The sequence below is a fragment of the Lethenteron reissneri genome, chromosome 42 (genome assembly GCF_015708825.2).
Source record: "Lethenteron reissneri isolate LAM-NWPU_2019-01 chromosome 42, ASM1570882v1, whole genome shotgun sequence".
NCBI classification, from domain to species: domain Eukaryota; kingdom Metazoa; phylum Chordata; class Hyperoartia; order Petromyzontiformes; family Petromyzontidae; genus Lethenteron; species Lethenteron reissneri.
In genome coordinates, this window is record NC_083820.1 from 11,089,867 (window position 1) to 11,111,908 (window position 22,042).

General features: G+C 47.3%; 3 protein-coding genes across 8 annotated transcripts in view; 2 read left to right on the top strand and 1 right to left on the bottom strand.

Moving 5' to 3' along the window:
* Window positions 1-896: 896 nt before the first annotated feature.
* Window positions 897-11,423, bottom strand: LOC133353056 (regulator of chromosome condensation-like). 3 transcript variants are annotated; one of them, XM_061569156.1, is made up of 11 exons: window positions 10,871-11,422; window positions 9,856-9,950; window positions 9,158-9,259; window positions 7,718-7,905; window positions 7,010-7,189; window positions 5,544-5,640; window positions 4,733-4,855; window positions 3,771-3,926; window positions 3,309-3,425; window positions 2,555-2,707; window positions 897-1,691 (listed from the first exon to the last, which is right to left on the bottom strand). In XM_061569156.1, the coding sequence occupies exons 3-11, from the start codon at window positions 9,246-9,248 to the stop codon at window positions 1,525-1,527; spliced, it is 1,272 nt and encodes a 423-aa protein (XP_061425140.1). In that variant the 5' UTR covers window positions 9,249-9,259; window positions 9,856-9,950; window positions 10,871-11,422; the 3' UTR covers window positions 897-1,524. The 3 variants fall into 3 exon arrangements, with proteins under 3 accessions (XP_061425140.1, XP_061425139.1, XP_061425141.1); XM_061569155.1 differs by having other exon boundaries at window positions 9,849-9,950; XM_061569157.1 differs by lacking the exon at window positions 2,555-2,707 and having other exon boundaries at window positions 9,849-9,950; window positions 10,871-11,423.
* Window positions 11,424-11,473: 50 nt separating this feature from the next.
* On the top strand, window positions 11,474-13,540 carry SF3B5 (splicing factor 3b subunit 5). The gene has a single exon (XM_061569165.1). It carries the CDS (start codon window positions 11,519-11,521, stop codon window positions 11,780-11,782), a length of 264 nt encoding a protein of 87 aa, XP_061425149.1. The 5' UTR covers window positions 11,474-11,518; the 3' UTR covers window positions 11,783-13,540.
* Window positions 13,541-16,812: 3,272 nt separating this feature from the next.
* LOC133353052 (zinc finger protein PLAG1-like) overlaps window positions 16,813-22,042 on the top strand; it is a 33,875-nt gene continuing 28,645 nt past the window's right edge. For 2 of the 4 annotated variants that reach the window (XM_061569147.1, XM_061569145.1), the window contains exon 1: window positions 16,813-16,943. The gene's annotated coding sequence lies outside the window, so the exon portion shown is untranslated. Of the gene's footprint in view, window positions 16,944-18,191; window positions 18,379-22,042 lie in introns of those variants that run through there. The other 2 variants (XM_061569150.1, XM_061569146.1) reach the window with 2 other exon arrangements.

The window sequence follows — 22,042 nt, forward strand, 5'->3', positions numbered from 1 at the left end:
TGAACATAAGGCAGACCTGAAACACGGTAGGACAAACACCTCAGCCGTGGCAGATCACTGTTACAATTCAGTGGGCTCACATGACATTGACTTCTCCAAGACAGAGGTTCTCTGCAAGCCATCTGGCTATCATGAGAGATTCGTTCATGAGGCGATCCACATATACAAACACAGAGACAATTTCAACCGAGAAGATGGATTCTGGCTTAGCAATCATTGGAAGGACGTAATAAACCATTTTGGATCTTAACTGATTGTGTTCACGTTTACGGTGACTTTCAGACCACGTTCCACTCACTGGCATGGTGCAGTGTGCAGAGTAATGTATGGTGTCGTAATTGTACAGTAAACATATAGCAGTATGATACACATTAGGGTGGGTAGAATAATACATAGTGTTATATTAAAATGGATAAGGCAGCAACTGCAGCAGCAGCAGCAAGTGCAGCAGCAGCAGCAAGTGCAGCAGCAGCAGCAAGTGCAGCAGCAGCAGCAAGTGCAGCAGCAGCAGCAAGTGCAGCAGCAGCAGCAACTGCAGCAGCAGCAGAAACTGCAGCAGCAGCAGAAACTGCAGCAGCAGCAGCAGCAGAAACTGCAGCAGCAGCAGCAACTGCAGCTCCCTTTGATGCTGTTAATCCTGCATAATGCACATGCATATGCAGTACTAATCACATTCCTGCATTTCCCATAAATATGCTAAATTCCTTTTGATATGCAAATTCCTTTGTCAATGCGCCCAGCTTATATATATGCTCCAAGCTCGTGTGGTGTTTCATTCAGACTCTGTCGCCTCGACGGACCTGGTTTTCACCTGAGGACGGCTGCTTGCGTTGTGGCCGAAACGTCGTGAGAATTGTTTTATTATGTTTTATTTTTATTATTTTATTACTTCCCTTCTACGTGACTTTACCGAAAGAACCAAGAAGATGAATCCCTGCAGTCACGAAAGCTTTAAATCGAAATTGCCACTAGATATTGCATATAATTTATAGGTTAGTTTTCTCTGCTCGTGGAAACAGCACAAACGATTGAAACAATGTTCTTCTTGCAAATCACAGAGGAAACGACGGCATATAGCAATTACCCATCGTTTTCAAACATTGGTAAAGATATAGACCTGTCCGTACAGCCAAATACACTGTTGCCATAAGTGCTGTTAGTGAACAGAGGCCGGCAGGGCGCACAAGGGCTTGGTGGGGCTAGCAACCACGCCTGGCCGCCTGTCTCCCGCATTGCTGATGTTCACACACCGCAGGAGGTATTCACTTATGGCCAAGTCGACCTTGGGGAGGTGCAGGAGGTTTCAGATATCCTTAAGTTATGTTAGACATCAGCAGCGAATTGAACTCGGGTTGTCAGGTGAGTAGTGCAGCGTGCTAAAACACTACGCCGCTGCTCCCTGCAACACACATACAACACACACGCACAACTTCTATGGGGAAATTACCACCCCCAGCCAATAACCTTCGAGCAGACTTGCACAGCGAGACCGTCTCAAAAGGGAGGCGCAAGCGCCGATCGGCATCACTTGTCGGTGACGAGCAGCAGGGTGTGCTGCCCCCCGCTGGAGGCGGCCAGCACGTGCCGCTTCTCCAGCTGCTTGCCGGTGACCTGCACGGGGCTCCACTCGTCCTCGTCCTCGCCCGTGCCCAGCTGGCAGTTCGTGCCCATGCCCCAGGAAAAGGCACGTCCTGGAAAGCGTCGTTCGTGCCGCCGTTAGGTCTGGTGTAACGCGTTTTGTTTTCTATGCAGGTGTGAGCTCCTTCTTTGCTACGGTCAAGACGTTGTTACTGTCAAAACAAAGTTACATGCGACTGAACGTGTCGTCGTCGTCATCATCATAAGCCATCATCAATGCACTGCTGGATAAAGCCCTCCCCACTAAGCCACCGCCACCACCATCTCAAGTTTCTGCGATGTAACAATCCACCTTGCACCTAAACACGAGCTGATCTCATCGCTTCATCTCCTCGGCGGATATCTCATGAGACGCATTCCATTCCTTGCTGGCCACTGCCATTATTCTCGACAATCATCCATCATCTTTGATAACAATAACATGTTCTGCCCAAGCCCACTGATTTTTCTTAAAGAGTTTTAATGATGTAATTCATTCGTGTAAGTCCCATAATCAATGTTCCTCTTTCTCTCTCAGTGTAATTCCAAGTATGAATGTAACCACGGTTCTTTGTGCACATTTCCATTTTGACATTCCATTTTTATTTGTTAATAAGCGTGTTTCTGAACCATGTCACAGCAGACTGTGCACACTGATTAAAACTGATCTTTTCAAGACACACCGCTACGTTAATGTTCATTATCAAGTTCCGCTTTCCAAGAAACCTCCACGCTATTATATTTGCCCTAAATTGTCCTGCATTGCCATGCGCATATCACAACATTAACACATACAATTTGAAGTAATTTGTGGTGTAAATCCAACAACAACAATTCCCGACACCTGTAACTTAAGGCTCATCTTCCCGAACACAACACGAAGACCACCTCTGCAACAACGACTGGGTGGCACACGCGGAGAATGCTGTGTCATTACCGTCTTTGGTAACGGCGTAACTGACGCTGGCGCCACAAGCTATGGAGTTGATGTGCGAGGGAGTGGGCACCAGCGTGGGCATCGCCACGTCACGTGCCCCTTTGCCCAGTCCCAGGCGCCCATAGTCGGCACGGCCCAGGCTGTACACCTTGCCTGAGAGCACGGCGAGAGACGGGAGGCTTCACCACACCCGGCGTTTGGTCTAACGCTGCCGTGGTGTAACAATTAGCCGCACACTTGACTTGCAATCCAGAGATCGCCGGTTCAATTCCATCTCACAACGCAGCAGTTGAAACAATGATGGCAATGTTTCTTTGAACGGGTTCACCGCGGGTCGCTGATCGGCTGTGCCTAGCAAGTGTGAAAGAGTAGGCCAAATACTCTCTATAGGGACCCTCTAGAGCCATCTGGAAGAGACACTTCCATATTTTTGTCTTTTTTTATCTTGTCCCACAATTTTTATCTTGATCGTGCTATCAGCATTGTGTCATGGGATTCATTCTACAGCGCAATCTTTCGTGTTAGAAATTAAATGCTGGAACATTACTAAATGTCGTTGTGAGAATTGTTCATCTTTACCAGTGGGGTGACACGATAATAATTATCGGAGCGTTAAACACTTATACACGTGACATTTGTATTTGTTTGGCTGTGTATGTTTTACAAATAAAAAAGTGGCCAGATCCTAACTTGGCCTACCCCAAAACAAAATGATGCGTGGCCAAACTTTGCACGGCCATGTGAGCATGCTTACCTCCAGAGTCGAGGCAGAGAGAATGGTGCTGGCCGCCACAAAGCTCCAACCACGTCTTGGAGTTCTCAAAGGAAGTGAGGAGGTTGGGCACAAATGCAGAGTCTGGCTTGGCTGTTCCTAGAAAGCAAATGCAATGTAATGACGCAAGCGTGGTGCGGCAGGACACGTTGCTGGGAGGGATGATGGCCGGGGTTCGAGACGACCGGCGGAGTGGCAGCCAAGAAGATAGGATGCCCTTAAGAAAAGCCATTGGCTGAAACATCCCTTATAATCTTATTTTTCTTCTATGGCAGCGTTATTTACACGTGTTGAGTTTTTAATTTATCCACTCAGTTGCACAGGTAGATATAACAAAAATTTACGGTATGCAGATATTGGAAGTACGGTATATTTTAAGGCATTTCCAACAGGGGCGGGGGGGGCACGCGAGTGTTTGTTCTCTCTCGTCCGTTTGCGACTCACCCAGCTGGTGGTAGTTTGAGAGGCCGAAGCCATAGAGGCTGCCATCTGTGCTGAGCGCGAAGGTGAAGTACGAGCCACAAAACACGTCCAGGAACTCAACGTGGCTGTGCCCCCTCCTGGCTTTGACGCGCACCTGCTGTGGCACCAGCAGACGCACTGCACGCGTGACATAGCGGTGTTGATTTTGTGAGGTAGAAGTTAGTGATGAAAATATTCATCAATGAGGTGTTTCTATTTTATTTGAGTCGACGACGACTGTTGAGTTTGACAAATCATCAAGCGTGACGATGACGATGCCGATCCACCAAAAACCAAAGTGTGACTATTTTGAGATTAATTTAACGAGTCTGAATGAAGATGCGGGCTAAGATAGGTTGGTAGTACAGGTAGGAACAACAGGTTCCACACTGCCCACCAGGGATTATCTGTCTGTCTGTCGTGCATACTACAACCTCCAACACGACTACGGTATCCAACACGGATCGCACGAATGCGCTGTCCAACCAAGTTCCTACCTGCCCACTCCGAAGGAACGTGCTGTTAATAGAGACCGCAGTAGTAGAGGCAGACCAAACATTTTAATTGGTCACACACAGTGTGCATATAAAAATATTCATTCAGTCACAAATTGTCTGACCTGATAACATTGGGATGGGTGAAAAATTCCATGCCCCTCACACCACCATGTAATAACTAAGCGCTTTGCTAACGTTGACTGCTTTCCTCGACTCAGAGAATGACTACTTGAAAATCCACAGACTAAGACTTTAACTAAAATTGACTATGACTAAAGTAAAACGTTTGGACGAAAGTGACACTGACCATAAGAAGAGCAATCACAGCAGATGCGGCCAGATCATCAACTAAAGGTTGGCTTATCACGAATCTTGGGTTTGTATACGCTTCGATGACTAAAACGTTGAACGTATTATCGCATGGGTGAACTTTAGCTGGTGGCTTACGGAGTCCTCTCCTGCCACCACGGTTGGCGAACATTTCCGCGACCCTTCCCAGCTGGCCTTGATCCCCGCAGCCCAGGGTGTAAACCTGTCTGCTCTCGCTCAGCAGCACTAGGTGATCGTTCCCTGCACAAACAACACCACGATAATACAGTTACCAATGGACGATGTGCCATTATCAAGGAACTATGTTCGTACACATTGCGAGCTACAGATTAATATATTGTACATTTCACACTTAACGCGTAGGTTTCGCGAACGATATAATCCACAGGTTTTCTTGGGTTAGATCCAACACACAGGTGTGCTGTACTAGTGACGAATTGGCCACGTTCTGTTTACGTGACAACCCTTACTAGTTGGCTGTTGGGTGGTGGCAGGTTTTAACGACACATGTTATATTTACGCGATCTAATCCATAAAACCTCTATTATGGATTTCAGAAACTGCTCCTCATTATCATATCAGGGGATGTCCTGGAAAAATGTGATAACCAATAACCGTTTAATATCTGGTAGAAAGGGTTATTAGCATAAGTGGTTGGATAATGTTTATGAAGTGAAGTTAATTGTACAGCTGTCTGTGGGGGATATGATGCAATGAAACAGTCAGAAGTTGATGTGAGGTTTCAATCAAGTCAGGATTAAATGTCTTGGAAAAATGTACGTGATTACGTTTTCCCAGGAAACCCCTAGTATGTGAGGCCGTAACAGAGTTCAGTGATGCAGCAAGATTATCATACGCCGAAAAAGCCACTTAAGTTTCGATGAGCCCATGCAAATAACGATGACCGGTACGAGTACATTGCACGAACCAGAGGCCACCTTCACTATGCGGGTGTCAAGGGTGAGCTTGGTGGGCAGGGGACATTTCATCATGGGCTCCAGCAGTCCAATAATGCCGTTGTTGTCCTGCAACACAACAATATATACTTATGCTTCTTTTGTACGGCGTTTGAAACATTACAAAAGGCTACGATTGTGTCTTTAATTTTGTAAAGCCATTCCACAGCATCCGGGGTGGCTGAGTGGAGGCCACTTGTACAACCAGAATAGGTGTATTGTTTTTGGGGCAGCAATTTGGCGAGTCCTGCATTTAAATACATTTCTGTTGTTTACATTGTCGAATGACATAAAATACCAAAATAACCAATGCGGTTTTTTTCCTGTCAAAAGCAGAATTTGGGGAAGCTCTGGGCCTCAAGGCCATATCTACCCAACAGTGAGTGATATATGAAACAGAAGTGCGTCTCCTACCACTTCAACAACTTGCACTGACCAGGATGGTGAAGTATGGTCAAACAACCTCCATGACTGACATGGTAATTGAGAGATCTTCAACTGTCAGCAAATTTACGAAAAAGCAGTAGTTATAAAATAATTGAGGTAAAATCTTGCAAAACACATGGAATTATGTAACAGTTTCATACTAATTATTACTCATAACGTGCTGGCACGGAATGCGCTCGCTCTCAAAGAGAGGGAACGCCTTAGAGGCACGAGGAACCACAGGCCAGCAGGAAAGGCATACATGTGGTGAGCTGGCGCCAAATTCCAACCCGAGCTCTGTGGTCCTCTATATATGAAGGTGTTTTCGGCCGACCAAATCACCCGAAGAAAAGTCACATGTGCAAGAGTGCAACACTCTATACCATACAGATTGAACAGGTGGAGTCCACATTTGCTGTATTGCCTTTTCCTGTTAAGTCAGGGTATGGCACCTCGATGCTCACGGAATGGGCGTTTTTCGCAGCATTTATGTGATCCACAAAACCTCACCTGAACAGTGGTGGATTGCAGGTGTGCACCACCACTACCCCACTACTATTGAATGACCAGTCTGGAAACCGACAGCTAGCTGTCTTGACAAAATTTTTTGCATAAAGTATTTGCAAATGATTTTGCAATAGTTTGTGTCACCCAAGTTTCTGGCAACAATTGTATCAATTTGATCAGTTTTCATGAGAGTAATTCCATAATAGCAACATCTTACACTATGGTCCCAATCTTAGTTGATAATTTTTGCCAGTCATTGTGCCACAATGTTACGGACCGATGGACAGACGGCCAGTGCTGATGTGTAAATGCGTTCACAGCAAGGCGACGGTTTTGTTTTGGCGAGCATGTGAACCTTTTGTTGTGAATTCGCTTTACTAACCTGCCCGTAAGGGACTTAAGTTGGAGTAATGTTTGCAGCAACCCCGTTTGTATATTTGGATCGTAGTTGAAAGCGTTACGTTTTTAAGTGAGCAAAATGACATTGGAACGATTTCTATCTCACTCGGAAGGTCCCCCACAAATAGACGGATCCAAACTCGGTGAGGACGGCCGTGTGGCTATCCCCAGCCGACACCTGCACCGCGAGCTCCGGCAGCGTCACTGTGCCAGGCATGGCCTCTTCTACATCCTCCACCGTATTTCGGCCCAGCGCTCCCTCGTCATTGCAGCCAAACGTGTACACCTGGCAAGGGAACGCGGGGGGGGGGGGGGGGGTGATCGGTAGCAAAAACGTTGGAGAAAAAGTGACGGCAAGGACGTTTTTGTTCAAATTCTTTGATGCTTTAGAGCTGGACTATCCAGCTATTTGGTGATGTGGTGTAAGTTCAAGTTTGGCACACCTGTGCAGAATATCAGTTGTTGAAGTTGTGGTGATTGCGACTAGCGCTATGTGTTATCCAATTATTTAAGTAGATTAGCTTGCAGCACCGGCCTACAAGTGGGCAACTGTCTGCCAACAGCAGGGCAATGCTGCGATTGATTTTCCCAATTAAGTAATTCTCAAGTAATAATTCAAATTTGGCGAATTTGGACTGAGACGTCACAGATTCTGTGACATCCACTGCGAAGCATGCGGCACGTAATTATGGTTAATAATACACCAGCATTACCAACCAGGACGGCCGCAGGGCTTATAATGCAAATCTCTGTCACAATCGCGCTAGCGCTGGGCCATGTCACCGATCCCAGCGGAGGCCAAGTGGCTGCTTACCTTACCGCTCTTGCCCAGGCACACGGAATGCATACCCCCGGCCACGGCCTGCAGCACAGGCTCGGGCATGTGTACCAGGGCTGGTCTCTTGCGCTCCATGACGTTCGGGCCTAATCCCAGCTGACCCACGTCGCCCTGTCCAATTGCCAGCACGGCGCCGGGTTTACCCCGGTGTGACGGGTGAGTGACTACAGAGGGGCACAGACAGAAGCAATGTAAGGAAAAAGCAGTTGAGTGTTGCGTGCGTTGTGTGCAAATGCTATGCTGTGTATTGTCAATCACACTCGTCGCAGTCATCATCAGCCACTGTGTATCCATTGCTGGATTAAATTATCATCATTTAATATTCATACCACTCCTCTCTTGCAGTAAAGTGTCCATCATGGTTGGTGCTGGGATGCCACGATCCATCTCACACATGCAAATTTACTCATGTAATCTCTCCATTTCTGTTGTGGTTGTCTTCTCAAGTGCATCATCTACTTTGACTATTTTTCTGTCAATAGTCTCATACATTGTCCTGCCCAAAGCTCACAAGCTATTCTATAAAGTCAGCATATTTCTCAGGTGTATTGGTTCGCCAATGTATAGATGCAATGTATAGATGCATGTTAAACTTATTTTGCACCGTACGTAGCCAACTGTGCTAATCGAAGGTGTGGGGGAAGAACTAAACACAAAAAGCACGTGCCCTTCTTACTATCTCTCAATATCATTATGAGCATGTACATTAGGGCTGAACGATTTGGGGAAAATATATAATTGCTATTTTTCTGACATATTGCGATTTGATTTGCGATTACATTTTTTAAGTCAAGCTTCAATTCAATATTCACTGTGTAATAGATTGAAAACATGTGATGGAGCATTACCACATGATACCATCAAAATATGAACTGCTCTTTATATTCTAATGCAAGGATGAGAACTTAAAAAATATGAATTACTTCCAACATGTATTTATTAAAACATTTTAATTAAAATAGAACAATCAAACGTAGAACAATTGTTAAGTTAAATAAATAAAGTTACGATAATAAAAAATAAAACAATTTGCATAAAGTAATAGGACTTTTCAAATCGCAAAAAAATCACAGCCTTTGCGATTTGCTAATCGCATTGTTTCAAATTGCGATTTAGATTTGAAATCGATTAATCGTCCAGCCCTAATGTACATCTCTGTAACCAGAACACCAGGAGAAAACCAGAAGTCAACACTCTGCAATCGACTACAATGGCGAGTGAGCAGTCTAAATGCTGTAAACTACCACATCTGGAAAACTACTCAAATCACATCTGCCTACCTGCCATATCTATCGTTTGATACGTCAATTGTAAAATTAAGTAGGTTCATAGGCATTTTAGTCCGTGAACCTACTTCAGAATAACAAAAAATCATTTTGACAGCTCGCTGCTACGTGAAACAATCGAGGACATCACCTTTCGCCTTCGTGGTCATTGAAGATGACTCCTTGTCGTTGTTCACGGACACAGCAGAATGCTTCGGGGGCCTCCCTCGCTTGCCCGGCATTGTCGGCTCTTCTGCAGGTGTGAGAGGGCAGGTTGAGGAGAGATACTGACCCAGGTGAGGAGGGAAGAACCAGGTGATGACGGGGCACTGACTCTCTAATCGACTACAATGGAAACACAAGCAGTCAAAAATGCAAACATTTGAGTTGTACGCCTTTTGGCGTCATCTGGTCCAACACCAGTGGAGACGAGGCTCTAAGAAAAGCCGTCTCGGGTGTGGACCAATCAATTTCAAGGACACTGCATACCATTATCAGAGTTGTCTCTTTTTGTTTGCATTTTTGACTGCTTGTGTTGTGGTTATTGCAAACATGATCCCTTGTATACAGGTGTCAGTTTTGGTGCCAGATAAAAGGATAAAAACCTATCACTATATCTTGCTACTGAATAAAAGGTCTCATAACGTAAATACAATGGCAAGTTAGCAGTCTAAATGCTGTAAACTACCGCATCTGGAAAACTACACAATCACATCTGCCTATCTGCCATACCCATCGTTTGATACGTCAACTCATAGGCATTTTAGTGCGTGAACCTACTTTAGAATAACAAGAAATAATTTTGACAGCTCGCTGCTACGTGAAACAGTCGAGGACATCACCTTTCACCTTCATGGTCACTGAAGACGACTCCTTGTCGTTGCTCACGGACACAGCAGAACGCTTCGGGGGCCTCCCTCGCTTGCCCGGCATCGTCGTCTCTCCTGCAGGTGTGAGAGGGCGGGTTGAGGAGAGATACTGACCCAGGTGAGGATGGGGGGGGAGCCAGGTGAGGGGGGGGGACCCAAGTGAGGGGGGGGTCCAGGTGAGGGGGGACCCAGGTGAGGGGGGACCCAGGTGAGGGGGGGGGACCCAAGTGAGGGGGGGGTCCAGGTGAGGGGGGACCCAGGTGAGGGGGGGCCCAGGTGAGGGGGGGCCCAGGTGAGGGGGGCCCAGGTGAGGGGGGGGCCCAGGTGAGGGGGGGGGCAGGTGAGGGGGGGGGACCCAGGTGAGGGTGGGGGGGCCCAGGTGAGGATGGGGGAGACCCAGGTGAGGGGGGGGCAGGTGAGGGGGGGGACCCAGGTGAGGGGGGGGGCAGGTGAGGGGGGGGGACCCAGGTGAGGGGGGGGGACCCAGGTGAGGGGGGAGACCCAGGTGAGGATGGGGGGAGACCCAGGTGAGGGGGGGGACCCAGGTGAGGGGGGGCCCAGGTGAGGGGGGGGACCCAGGTGAGGGGGGGGACCTAGGTGAGGGGGGGCCCAGGTGAGGGGGGGGACCCAGGTGAGGGGGGGCCCAGGTGAGGGGGGGGACCCAGGTGAGGGGGGGGACCTAGGTGAGGGGGGACCCAGGTGAGGGGGGGGACCCAGGTGAGGGGGGGGACCTAGGTGAGGGGGGACCCAGGTGAGGGGGGGGACCCAGGTGAGGGGGGGCCCAGGTGAGGGGGGGGACCCAGGTGAGGGGGGGGGACCTAGGTGAGGATGGGGGGGACCCAGGTGAGGATGGGGGGGGACCCAGGTGAGGGGGGACCCAGGTGAGGGGGGGGGGACCCAGGTGAGGGGGGGGGACCCAGGTGAGGATGGGGGGGGACCCAGGTGAGGGGGGGGGGCCCAGGTGAGGGGGGGGGCCCAGGTGAGGAAGTTGAGACCTTGGGTGCAGGTGATGAGTTTTTTTCCCCGTCGCGATATTTGCAACAAACGATGGCCGCCTCACACACTCATACAGCAGCGATACCGGTTAAAACTTTTATTGTAAAAAACCATAAATAACATAAAAGTTGGGTTAACAAATCTCCAACATCGACAGCTTCCGAGTCGCGGGAAAATAAAAAAAAAGTCGAGAAAGTCCCTCAAAGTGGCAACTTTAAAAACCGTTAAGTCGCGTCCGCCCAAGCGCGGCAATACCGACAACGCTATTAAGAGTAACAATAACACTGCACTTAATTAAGATTAAAAACATAAACTCAGCAGAAGTAAAGGATCGTCGGTGGCTATTGCCGAAGCGACGTCTTTTGTACAGTGCGGCCGCGACCTCTCGCCCCGCGACCCGGACGTGAGAGAGGCGGCCATGGTGGTGACGACGACCACAAATATCATCATCATCATCAAACACCACATTTACTCATAAAACAATTAACAATCAAACACAAAGTCACATTCACGTGTGTTTCTTTGTTCATACGTTTAAAATTAATTTTTATAAAAAAAAAATTGTGCCAATGTAAAGTGCGTCACTTCCGGCGGAAGAGGCGCGGCCTCCTTCCTCCTCTTCCATTGTCGTCAATCCCTGGGCCACGATGTCGGACCGCTACAACATCCACAGCCAACTCGAGCATCTGCAGTCAAAGTACATCGGCACGGGCCACGCCGACACGACGCGCTACGAGTGGCTGGTCAACCAGCACCGCGACAGCTACTCGTCCTACATGGGCCACTTCGACCTGCTCAACTACTTCGCCATCGCCGAGAACGAGAGCAAGGCCCGCGTCCGCTTCAACCTCATGGAGAAGATGTTGCAGCCATGCGGCCCGCCGCCCTACAAGCCCGAGGACGCGCTCTGAGAGAGCCACGCAGCACCCCCACCACCCATCGCCGCCTCGTTCGCTCACTACCCCGGCGGCCACCCACCCGAACCGGACGTCAACCGAACACCGAACTGGACACCGACCCCCAGCCGGACACCGACCCCCAGCTGGACACCAACCGGACACCGACCGAACTGAGGGCGCCACAATGCACGTGTTCGCTACGATGCCGCGCCTCTCGTGTTGGATGGGAAATGGTGATGATGGGTCTCGGAGGATGGCAAGAATTTGGGGTGGATGAAGATAATGGGGCGGCGAAGGTTTGGGTGGAAGATGGGCTGGCTGTGACCGGGTGTGGCGAATGGAGACACGGTTACGGATGGACTGGCTGCTGCTGCTGGATAGAAAACATCGAGTGGATAAGGGAAGGATTGGGTGGGGACTGGAGACATCGGGAGGGGTGGAAGAGTTGTTGTAGAGTGGGTAGATCTGACTGGGCCGGGGGTGGTGATATTGTCCATGTGGGTGAGTTGACCGGCTGGATGGAGGAGGAATTGGCTGGGGCCTCCAGGATGCATTGGCTGAATGGATCGAGGGCAGGTGGATGGGTGCACCTGGTGGAGACGATGTCGTGCCCTCTTGATATAGAATTGCTGGCTCGGATGGTGTTTTGACCCGTGGACTGTTGCATAAATCACCTAAAGTTATTTGTTTCGCTTGTACTATTTGCAACCACCAACTAAGGGATTCTACTTAAATTTGTTTTGCAACCGTCCACTGGTTGTTGGGGTGATACCGAGTTGGGATGTTGGAACGGGACGATGCTAGAGCTCTTGAGCTTGCTTAGTCCCGGGCTGTGCTGCGGTGTTGCTATCTCCTATGTTTTCCCGACCATCACAACTTCCCCATTTACATCGGTATCAATTGTAAAGGGGTCGTGATATGCCACTGCATTTAGACGCTATTGACATCCAAATTGTTGAGATGGATGCCCATGGCCTGGTGTACCAGCTCATGGAGATGAGGTCCAGTCTGTAAAGTTTTGACCCCTAAACCACCATCGACCTGGTGAAATGCTGCCGAGTCCATATCCTCCCTCCACGCCCGCCTGCTGCCACGAGAAGATCACCTTCGCTCCTGGAGGTTGGAGTTGACGGGGATCAACAACCGTGGCCTGCTCACAGACCCTGCCGACAAACCGGGACACTTTTTTTTCCAATGAGCTACCAAGTCGTGTGCTAGACCAGCGCCGCGGAGAGCCAGGTTTTTCCACTGCAGAAGATAAGCTCTGCGGCTCGCGTAAATGATAAGAGGAGTCGCACATCGTGTGCATGATGAAAATGATCAACTCTGTGCTTGTGTGGTCCCGACCCAGATGTCTTCTGAGGCCAGCGTATCAGGGGTATGTCCTGGAAAATATCCAGTGGAAAACCAGAATCCTGTGCGGGTCCTGTGCCGGGTATGGCTTCTCGCTATCGATTTTACCCAAGGTGGATAAACATGAATGGGAATGATTCTGTGTGGCCATTAGATTTAAATTTTGTGGGAACTGTTTGGAAACATCGCACGATACACTGTTGGCCATATCAATACATCGGTACCACTAAAATACCTGGTTTGGGGCCATGGGTGAATAACAGTACAAGGCAGTGGGAGACTTTTTTGGAGTACATTGGGGAATTTTGTGTTGGCTTTGGAATTTACTGTTTTATGTTGATGCATTAGGGTTTGCTTGATTGTGAAAACCTTTTTATAAGTTGCTTAGTATAAATAAAAAGCTATTTCGTAATTGGATATATTTTGTCTTGTGGCTATGTGTTGTGTACAGTACAGAGGTTGCACAAACACCTTGTGCATTTAGTACCTTGGCATTTAAGTAACGTTTCGATGTGTATGTAATCCATGTCGGGTTTGTCGCTCATCTGTGTTGTGATGACGCAGAAGTTGGTAACCTATGAACCCAGCAACCCTAGATCAGTTCGCAGTCACGGCTAATGTCAGTGGCGAATGATCTCTGACCTGGGTCTTCTCCCACCCCCTTCTGCAGCAACCCACACGGCTGTAAAATAGATATAGTGCAGCCTACTCCCCTTTCCATTATTGTCCTTCCCCCGCACCTCTGATTAGCACAGTTGGCTACGTACGGTGCGAAAGAAGTTCATTTCAGTAGCCGTAATTTATGGGTCATGATTCATGGATCAATTATTTTATTTCCACTGAATGGCTAATCCATGAATTCAAACCTGCTTAAATTTGGATAAGGGAAAATACGAGATAAAAGTTGGTAATTCTGCAAACTTTATTTAGCATGAGGGTTGTCTCAGCCATAATTTATAACTGATACCTTGCCTGCCATGCAGTAACATCGAGACGCCAGGACAAAGGGGTCTTTGAGTTAATTAGGAAGGAAATGATTGCAGACATACAACGTTCAAAAATGATATGGCATGGCCCATATACACTATGAAGAATAAACTAAATCGAACAGCTAAGTGCACTCGAGAGTAGTGTTTTTTTACCTGCTTCATTTAAGTTATACACCATCTGAAACTGTATTTTATTTCGCTTTAAATTCATGAAATTCTGTATGTATATGTTTGGGTAAGGTGTTCCATACCTTTGGTGCCAATGAAAACACCTTTCCAGGTCATTTAAATTACTGTAATTTGTTTTATACTGTACTACATACCACCACTCAACCCTATATGAACCCACTGGGGGTAACATCCCTACTTGTTAACACCCCAGTTGGATTCCGGTTACAGAGGATGGTTCACTTGTATAAGGGGAAAAGCAGCGCGTGGCTTGTAATATGACTGTAAAATCAACCAATATATCACATTATTCATCGCGACAAGCTTAGGCAATGTGCCACGTCTACAAAGTTCAAGTCGCAAATATGTTTTCGTTTACCCAGAATATGTAGCTATGAATCAATGTTATCAGCACCTCTGTAATCAACCACCATGATGACATTTACATCATGAGAGTCACTAGAGAACAACCAATCACAAAGGTGACATTGCATGCAAAAAAACTCCACATTCATCAATGACACTGCTCTTACAGTTGACGATTTGGGCAAATTGCTCTTCTCTGCTGAATGGAAACTGCCTGAATCGTCACATTATATAATCGTTCCTCTAGGGCAGTGCTATTCAGTGTATTGAGTTTTTGTTATTTATGTTTGTGCACCACGACTGCCAACGGAGCACCACATATTTGGTGCATAACAAAAATACGGCAATTACATTACTGTATGTACTTCAGTGTAGAAAAAGTGAATACAGTATAACCTTAAAACTGTTTGCACAAATTGGAAGAGTCCAGTTTTCGCGTCTCCCAAAGCTTCAAATTTTAAGGGTTTTTACCATACTGTCCCGATGCTGCTGACCCATTAGCGGCCTATAACACTCGATATGCATTGTGGTTGCCCATCCAAGCTCAAACCTGCTTAGCTTCCGATATTTTTAAGACATCGGGAGCATCCCGGATGGTTTGGTCAACAAGGCAATGATGGAGTACAGTATATATGTACTCTTTATATGAGCTTTATAGCTCATCGGATTCCTCCAGTACAAATATTCTTATTCTGTTTATCATTCGTTTAAGCGGATGGTGTCTTGTGGAGGGGGTCTCAGTGGAGGGCGATCAGGAGACAGGAGCGAGTGGTAAGTTGTATTTGGTGTCCGCAAGGAGTGACTTGCTGACAGTCACATGCGCTCATTCAACATGCAAACCCAGAGAATTCAAGACTTTTAACAGACTTGGGGCAAGTGCTGTTAGCCAGCACCTGAGGTGCTCGCCAACGAAGGCTAGCGCCTATGAAGATCCTCGCTAACACGAGGGGGTGGGTGACCAGCACCACGCCCGGCCGCCTTTGTCTCCCCAGTGGCGATGTTTACACACCGCACCAAGTACTGATTTGAGGCTGAGTCGACCTAGGGGGAAGGCCGGTGTTGGCCGTGAGCAGGAATCGAACTCGGGTCGCCGGGTTCGTAGCGCAGCGCGCTAACCGCTACACTACCGCTCCCAGATAATCCGCACATACTACACACACACTACACACACACAATCATCCCCATCACAGCCACCGCACACACCCCATCAAGTGAACAACGAACCCCAACTACCAGTGAAGAAGGTACACCCTGACAGAATACACCACTACCACAGTCGTACCGGCAACACGATCGTCACACCACTATCACGAGCAGCCGCACTAACAGAACACACACTCATATCTCTGCACACCACATTATACATCGCCATATAACACCACCACAATCATTACACCACAATGATCACACCACCGTAACCGCATCACCACGATCATCACTATACACCATCAACTACAATGATCACTCCACCGTAACTACAAGCATCACATCAACACCATCACAATCACCACCACCACGATCATCGCTATACACCACCACCACTACCACAATTATCACTCCACCGTAACTGAAATTATCACGTCACCAACACAATCATCATTACACCACCACAATGATCACACCACCACAATGATAACAACCGCATTACCACCACCACAACCACATCACCACCACCAGGAGCATCGCTGTACACAATCACCACAATGATCACGCCACCGTAACTACAATCATCACATCACCACCACCACAATCATAATTACACCACCACAATGATCACACAACCGCATTTCCACCACAACCACATCCCCACCACCACCACTTCACCACAACCGCACCACCACCACATCACCACAACCGCATCCCCACCACCACCACAACCGCACCACCACCACATCACCACAACCACCACATCACCACCACAACCACATCACCACAACCGCACCACCACCAGATCACCACAGCCACCACAACCAGATCACCACAACCACAACCACCACAACCACATCACCACAACCACCACAACCACATCACCACAACCGCACCACCACCACCACCACGAGCATGAGCATCCCTCCACACGCGCTGCTGCTGCTGCTGCCGTGGCCGCAGCGGCAGCGGCGGCGGCGCGCTGTGTACAGGTGACGTCACTCCCAGCAGTCCCCGCCACAATGGCGCTCCGAGCGGCCGCGGAGAGATGCAGGAGGCGGCGGTGAAAATTTGAAATAAATTTTGCAAAAATCGGGCGCGCGTCGCAGCGCGTCGCGGACGCCGGCGGGCGGCATGCGGGCGCCCCGAGGGTAAGTTAGCGCGCACACGGGCCGCCGAGTCGTGACGTAAACCGGTTTAAAATCCCGCCGAAAAAGTGCGCTTGTGTGTAGTGTGAGAGAGCGAGAGTGTGAGAGAGAGAGGGGAGGGGGAGAGAGGGGAGGGAGAGAGCTGAGCGCACAAAGTTTCTTTACTCCTCCTCTCTCTCGCTGCTGCTGCTGCTGCTCCCCGGGTGAGGGGAGGGAGAGGGCGCGCGCGCGCCTCCCCCTCCCCTCACCAGCCCCTCCCCTCACCAGCCCCTCCCCTTAACTCTTCCCATCACTTTTGCTTATCGCCCGTCAACTTTCTCAGCTCGTCACCCCCCCCACCCACCCCTCATCTCCTCAGCCCCTCTCCCCCAATCAGCCCCCCCTCCTCAGCCCCTCCCCTCACTTTTCACTCTCCTCCTCCCCCCCCTCCGCTCCTCCGCTCCTCTTTCCTCAGCCATCCCCTCACTCCCCCCGCCCTCCTTCCCCTCTATCTCAAAGTCACCCCTCCCCTCAGCTCATCTCGAGCCCCCCCCCCACACACACAACTCTCGCGCCCCCCCCCATAACTCTCGCCCCCACACAACTCTCGCGCCCCCCCCCCCCCATAACTCTCGCGCCCCCCCCACAACTCTCGCCCCCACACAACTCTCGCGCCCCCCCCCCCACAACTCTCGCGCCCCCCCCCACAACTCTCGCCCCCACACAACTCTCGCGCCCCCCCCCCACAACTCTCGCGCCCCCCCCCACAACTCTCGCGCGCGCCCCCCCCCCCCCCCTTCAACTGTTACGCTCCCACTGTCGTTTCTGCTCTCACTGACGCGCGCGCTCTCTCCCATCGCCTCCACGCTCCACGATCTCTCGTCTCTCTGCCCCCTCTCCTCCCTCCACGCTCTCTCCTCTCGTCGGGAACTCTCCCCGCGCGCTCTCCCCGCGCGTGCGTGGTCGATGGCGAGAGCGAGCAGCAGGAGGAGGAGGGGGGCAGCGAGGAGGAGCAACAGCAGCAGCGCTCGCTCGCTCGGTCGCTCTCGCTGGCAGTCTGTTATGTATTTCGTTATTTGTTTTTAAGTTGTTTTTTTCACTCGGACTTTTAAAGTTTCGCGTGATTTTTTTTGTTACGCGTGCGCACGTTTTTGTTGCCTCGTTGTTTTTGCTTCGGAGAGAGAGAAAAACACCAAAATGACTTTTTTTTTATTTTGAAGCAAAAAATAAAATTTTAAACAAAAAATATTTTTTTAAAAATTGAGCGTCGCCGAGAGCGCAGTTGTGAGCAACTTTAGTTGATTGCGATCCTTCGTTAGTGCGCTTGCGTCTCTCGATTGGTTGATTATCAGTCGCTTAATTGGTTTTTTTTATTGGTTAATTGGTTGGTCGGCGCGTGATGGCGGAGCCGAGAGTCGTCAGTTTCCCCGAAGTCCGTGCCTAGTGACGGCGACTCGAGGTTTGTGTTCATGGTGCTGTGTTCATGCGAGATAATGTGGTCTGTAATTCATGTCGCGTGATTTCTGTTCACGTAATGATAGTTGCGTAATGTGTATTTCTTAAATTGTTCACGTGAAGGCACGTGTGTGATGGTTGTTCACGTGAAGGTATGTGTGTGATGTTTGTTCACGTGAAGGTGGTACGTGTGTGATGTTTGTTCACGTGAATGTACGCGTGTGATGGTTGTTCACGTGAAGGCACGTGTGTGATGGTTGTTCACGTGAAGGTGGTACGTGTGTGATGGTTGTTCATGTGAAGGTGGTACGCGTGTGATGGTTGTTCACGTGAAGGTGTGTGTGATGTTTGTTCACGTGAAGGTGGTTGTTTCACGTGAAGGTGGTACGCGTGTGATGGTTGTTTCACGTGAAGGTACGTGTGTGATGGTTGTTCACGTGAAGTGTGTGTGATGTTTGTTCACGTAAAGGTGGTTGTTTCACGTGAAGGTACGTGTGTGATGGTTGTTCACGTGTGTGATGGTTGTTCACGTAAAGGTGTGTGTGTGTGATGTTTGTTCACGTGTGTGATGGTTGTTCACGTGAAGGTGTGTGTGTGTGATGTTTGTTCACGTGAAGGTGGTACGTGTGTGATGGTTGTTCACGTGAAGGTGGTTGTTTCACGTGAAGGTACGTGTGTGATGTTTGTTCACGTGTGTGATGGTTGTTTCACGTGAAGGTGTGTGTGATGGTTGTTCACGTGTGTGATGGTTGTTTACGTGAAGGTACGTGTGTGATGGTTGTTCACGTGAAGATGTTTGTTCACGTGAAGGTGGTACGTGTGTGATGGTTGTTCATGTGAAGGTACGCGTGTGATGGTTGTTCACGTGAAGGTGTGTGTGATGGTTGTTCACGTGAAGGTACGCGTGTGATGGTTGTTCACGTGAAGGTACGTGTGTGTGTGGTCAGGGGGAAAGATACGTGTGTGTGTAATGTGTGTTCATTTGGTGATATGGTTCACGTTAAGGCACGTGCTGTTCATGATCGATGATTTAAGTAATGCGTCGTGTACGTTTAATGTGACGTGTTCATGTGAGGAAGTGGTACGAGTGTTCACGTGATGGCGACGCGTATGTTTGTAAAGGCATGTGTTCACGCGAAGGTATGCGTGTGTGTGATTATTCACGTGAAGTAACGCGTGTGTGTGTGAGAAAGATGATGTGTCACTGATGTGTGATATATATATTTAAGAGATGAAAGTGGTCATGTAAAGGTGTCTTTTTGATGAATGCTCACGTGAAGATGCGTGTAATGTGTGTGCACGTGGAAGGCATGCGAGTGAGTGTGTGTTTTGTTGACGTGGAGATGTCATGTTTGTGGCCTTTGATCCAGAGTTCAGCGATGTGCGATCGTGGCGGGTTTAGATTACCCGTGGTCACGCTGAAATCTTATTTATTCCATTCTTTTATCTATATTTTTTATACATACACATACTCATCAGCTGATTGAATTTTCGTGATCAGACAGTTATTGTAATATAATGCACTCCATTTGTATGTAAGTTGTAGTGCCAATTACTTTGAGGCATTTCACATGTGGTGGATATAGTGGGCCACAATTTTCTATCTTTTAACTATGGTAAATTATGCAAAAGTCACTGAAAAGAGATTCACAGTATTGAGTTGCGCTTGCAAAGTGTGCTCAAGTTTGTTATTTTCGTTTAAAAAGTACACAATATTTAAAATTCGTTTTATTTGTATTAAATCCTTGTTATCTAACGCCTACGAGTTACTCCGAAAACTGCACTTATAACAAATAGAATAAAACATTCAATTAAAATTTATTTAAATATTAAAGTATAATTTTTTTTACCAGGATTTGCCAAACTTTTTTTCAATAATTAAATATTCCAGCAAAGGTGTGTATGTAGCAGCTCTTTTGTCTAACATTATCATGTATACACAACACAATGGATTTTAATTCATAGAAAGCTAAACCACAAAGCACTAGTATTTGTCTCAGAATAACTGTGGGCTGATCACTGCAAGGTAAGGCTCAATTTAAGTTTACAGCATAAAAGGGGAAAAGCAGAGTTTTTTACTGAAAAAAATTGCTGAAATTTAATATTTTATTCAGCTACTGTATTGTATGTAAATTATGATGCCTTTAAATATAACATTTAGTATATAATATAGTTTTACTCATTGTGATATTTACCATTTGTTAATTTCATTTAAGATGTTTTGTTTAAGTTAGAAGTGTTCTGCTCATTTTTTTCTTATTTTTTAAAATCCATTATTACCAAAGTCTGTTTTGAAATACTATAGTATGGTAATATGTTTAAAGTGTAATATATTTTAGATAATATTGAGGCCCTCTTTAAATGTTACAGCAATGTTATTTAGCTCTCATGCACACATTTCTTGTAACAAGAGATTCTCAGTGAATTCATAACTTACATTAATTTGTTTTCGTCGAGTTGTGTATGTATCCGGATGCATCTGCATATCATTTCACTTGGCAGTAGCACTCGGTCCGCAAATCAAAAATGAAAATAAAACAATATTCTGAACACTCACACCATCAGAGAATTGAAATAGTTTATATAATAAGCCCCAACCAATCACATCCAGAAATGTTATGAAATAGCTTATGATCACTAAGTTACAATTGGAGCTTGTAAAGTTTTCACCTATTGGTCTGGATTGAGCAATCAGTTCAGGCCAAAATGATTTCCCAATGTTCAAATGAATTTCGAGAATTTTTCTGACTTACCATAATAAAATATATATTTAAGCACCTATCAAGTCCATGAAATAGGGAATCGATCACTCCCTTGCCCTTGGACCACTTAAGAGTTACCCACTGATCTGAATTGATGAGTAAGGTACATCATGTGTGGCGGTGATGGTGGGTAGCATTTGTCCTGGTGTGTACAACATTTGTTTATGGTGTCAGCTGTGCTATTCAACATTTATCGTGATCAAAAAGTTCGGCACTTAAGTTATTCCAAAGACAAAATACTGTAAGGGGAATACTAAAACGGCAAAATGTGTATTATATTATTGATTGCAACAATACAATTGATATATAAAGACGAAGAACGTTTAAATGCATTGATTGCACACCTGTTATATAACCACATAATTCCTCTGTAAAATATATGTAACTATACAGCAAATTAAATTATTAACCGATTGAAGCAATACAACAATCAAAATAGTACAGACCAGAACCAACAACTTTCACTGCTGAGCACATCTTAACTTGCGCATTGCCTTTGAATTCGATTTGTTTTACATAACCAAGGAATCATTGCTGCTGCTATCCTTGTGTTTGGCCGTGTTTGAATAGCAAACATTGTACGTCTAAAATCGTGGTTATTTATCCACGAGATAGCTGGCAGTTACTTCATCATTTAAAATAAGGGGTCATACAAATGTACCTCTTACTGGTTTGTTGGCCACTGCACGCTCAGTCAGATTATATACAATGCTGTTTGTATCATAACATGACGCCAGACCCTACTGCTTCCAGCTGTCCTCTTGTGTGCCGAGAAATAATAATGTACAGTTTTTTGTAAAGCGCCTTTCACTAATGTCTCTAAGATTGGCCATTATTTGTTAGGCGTTGTAAATGTTCTGTAAAATCTGAACTCCTACCATAGAAACTTCTAATAACGATGCAAAA

What these genes read in the sequence shown, in the direction of transcription:
- LOC133353056 (XM_061569155.1), bottom strand. Translation starts at nt 9,939, where the DNA reads ATGCCGGGCAAGCGAGGGAGGCCCCCGAAGCGTTCTGCTGTGTCCGTG. An exon ending in CATAGTGAAGGTGGCCTCTG is followed by an intron (nt 4,856 to 5,543) that starts GTTCGTGCAATG and finishes TTGTTTGTGCAG; the next exon opens with GGAACGATCACCTAGTGCTG. An exon ending in CTCAAACTACCACCAGCTGG is followed by an intron (nt 3,426 to 3,770) that starts GTGAGTCGCAAA and finishes TTTGCTTTCTAG; the next exon opens with GAACAGCCAAGCCAGACTCT.
- SF3B5 (XM_061569165.1), top strand. Translation starts at nt 11,519, where the DNA reads ATGTCGGACCGCTACAACATCCACAGCCAACTCGAGCATCTGCAGTCA.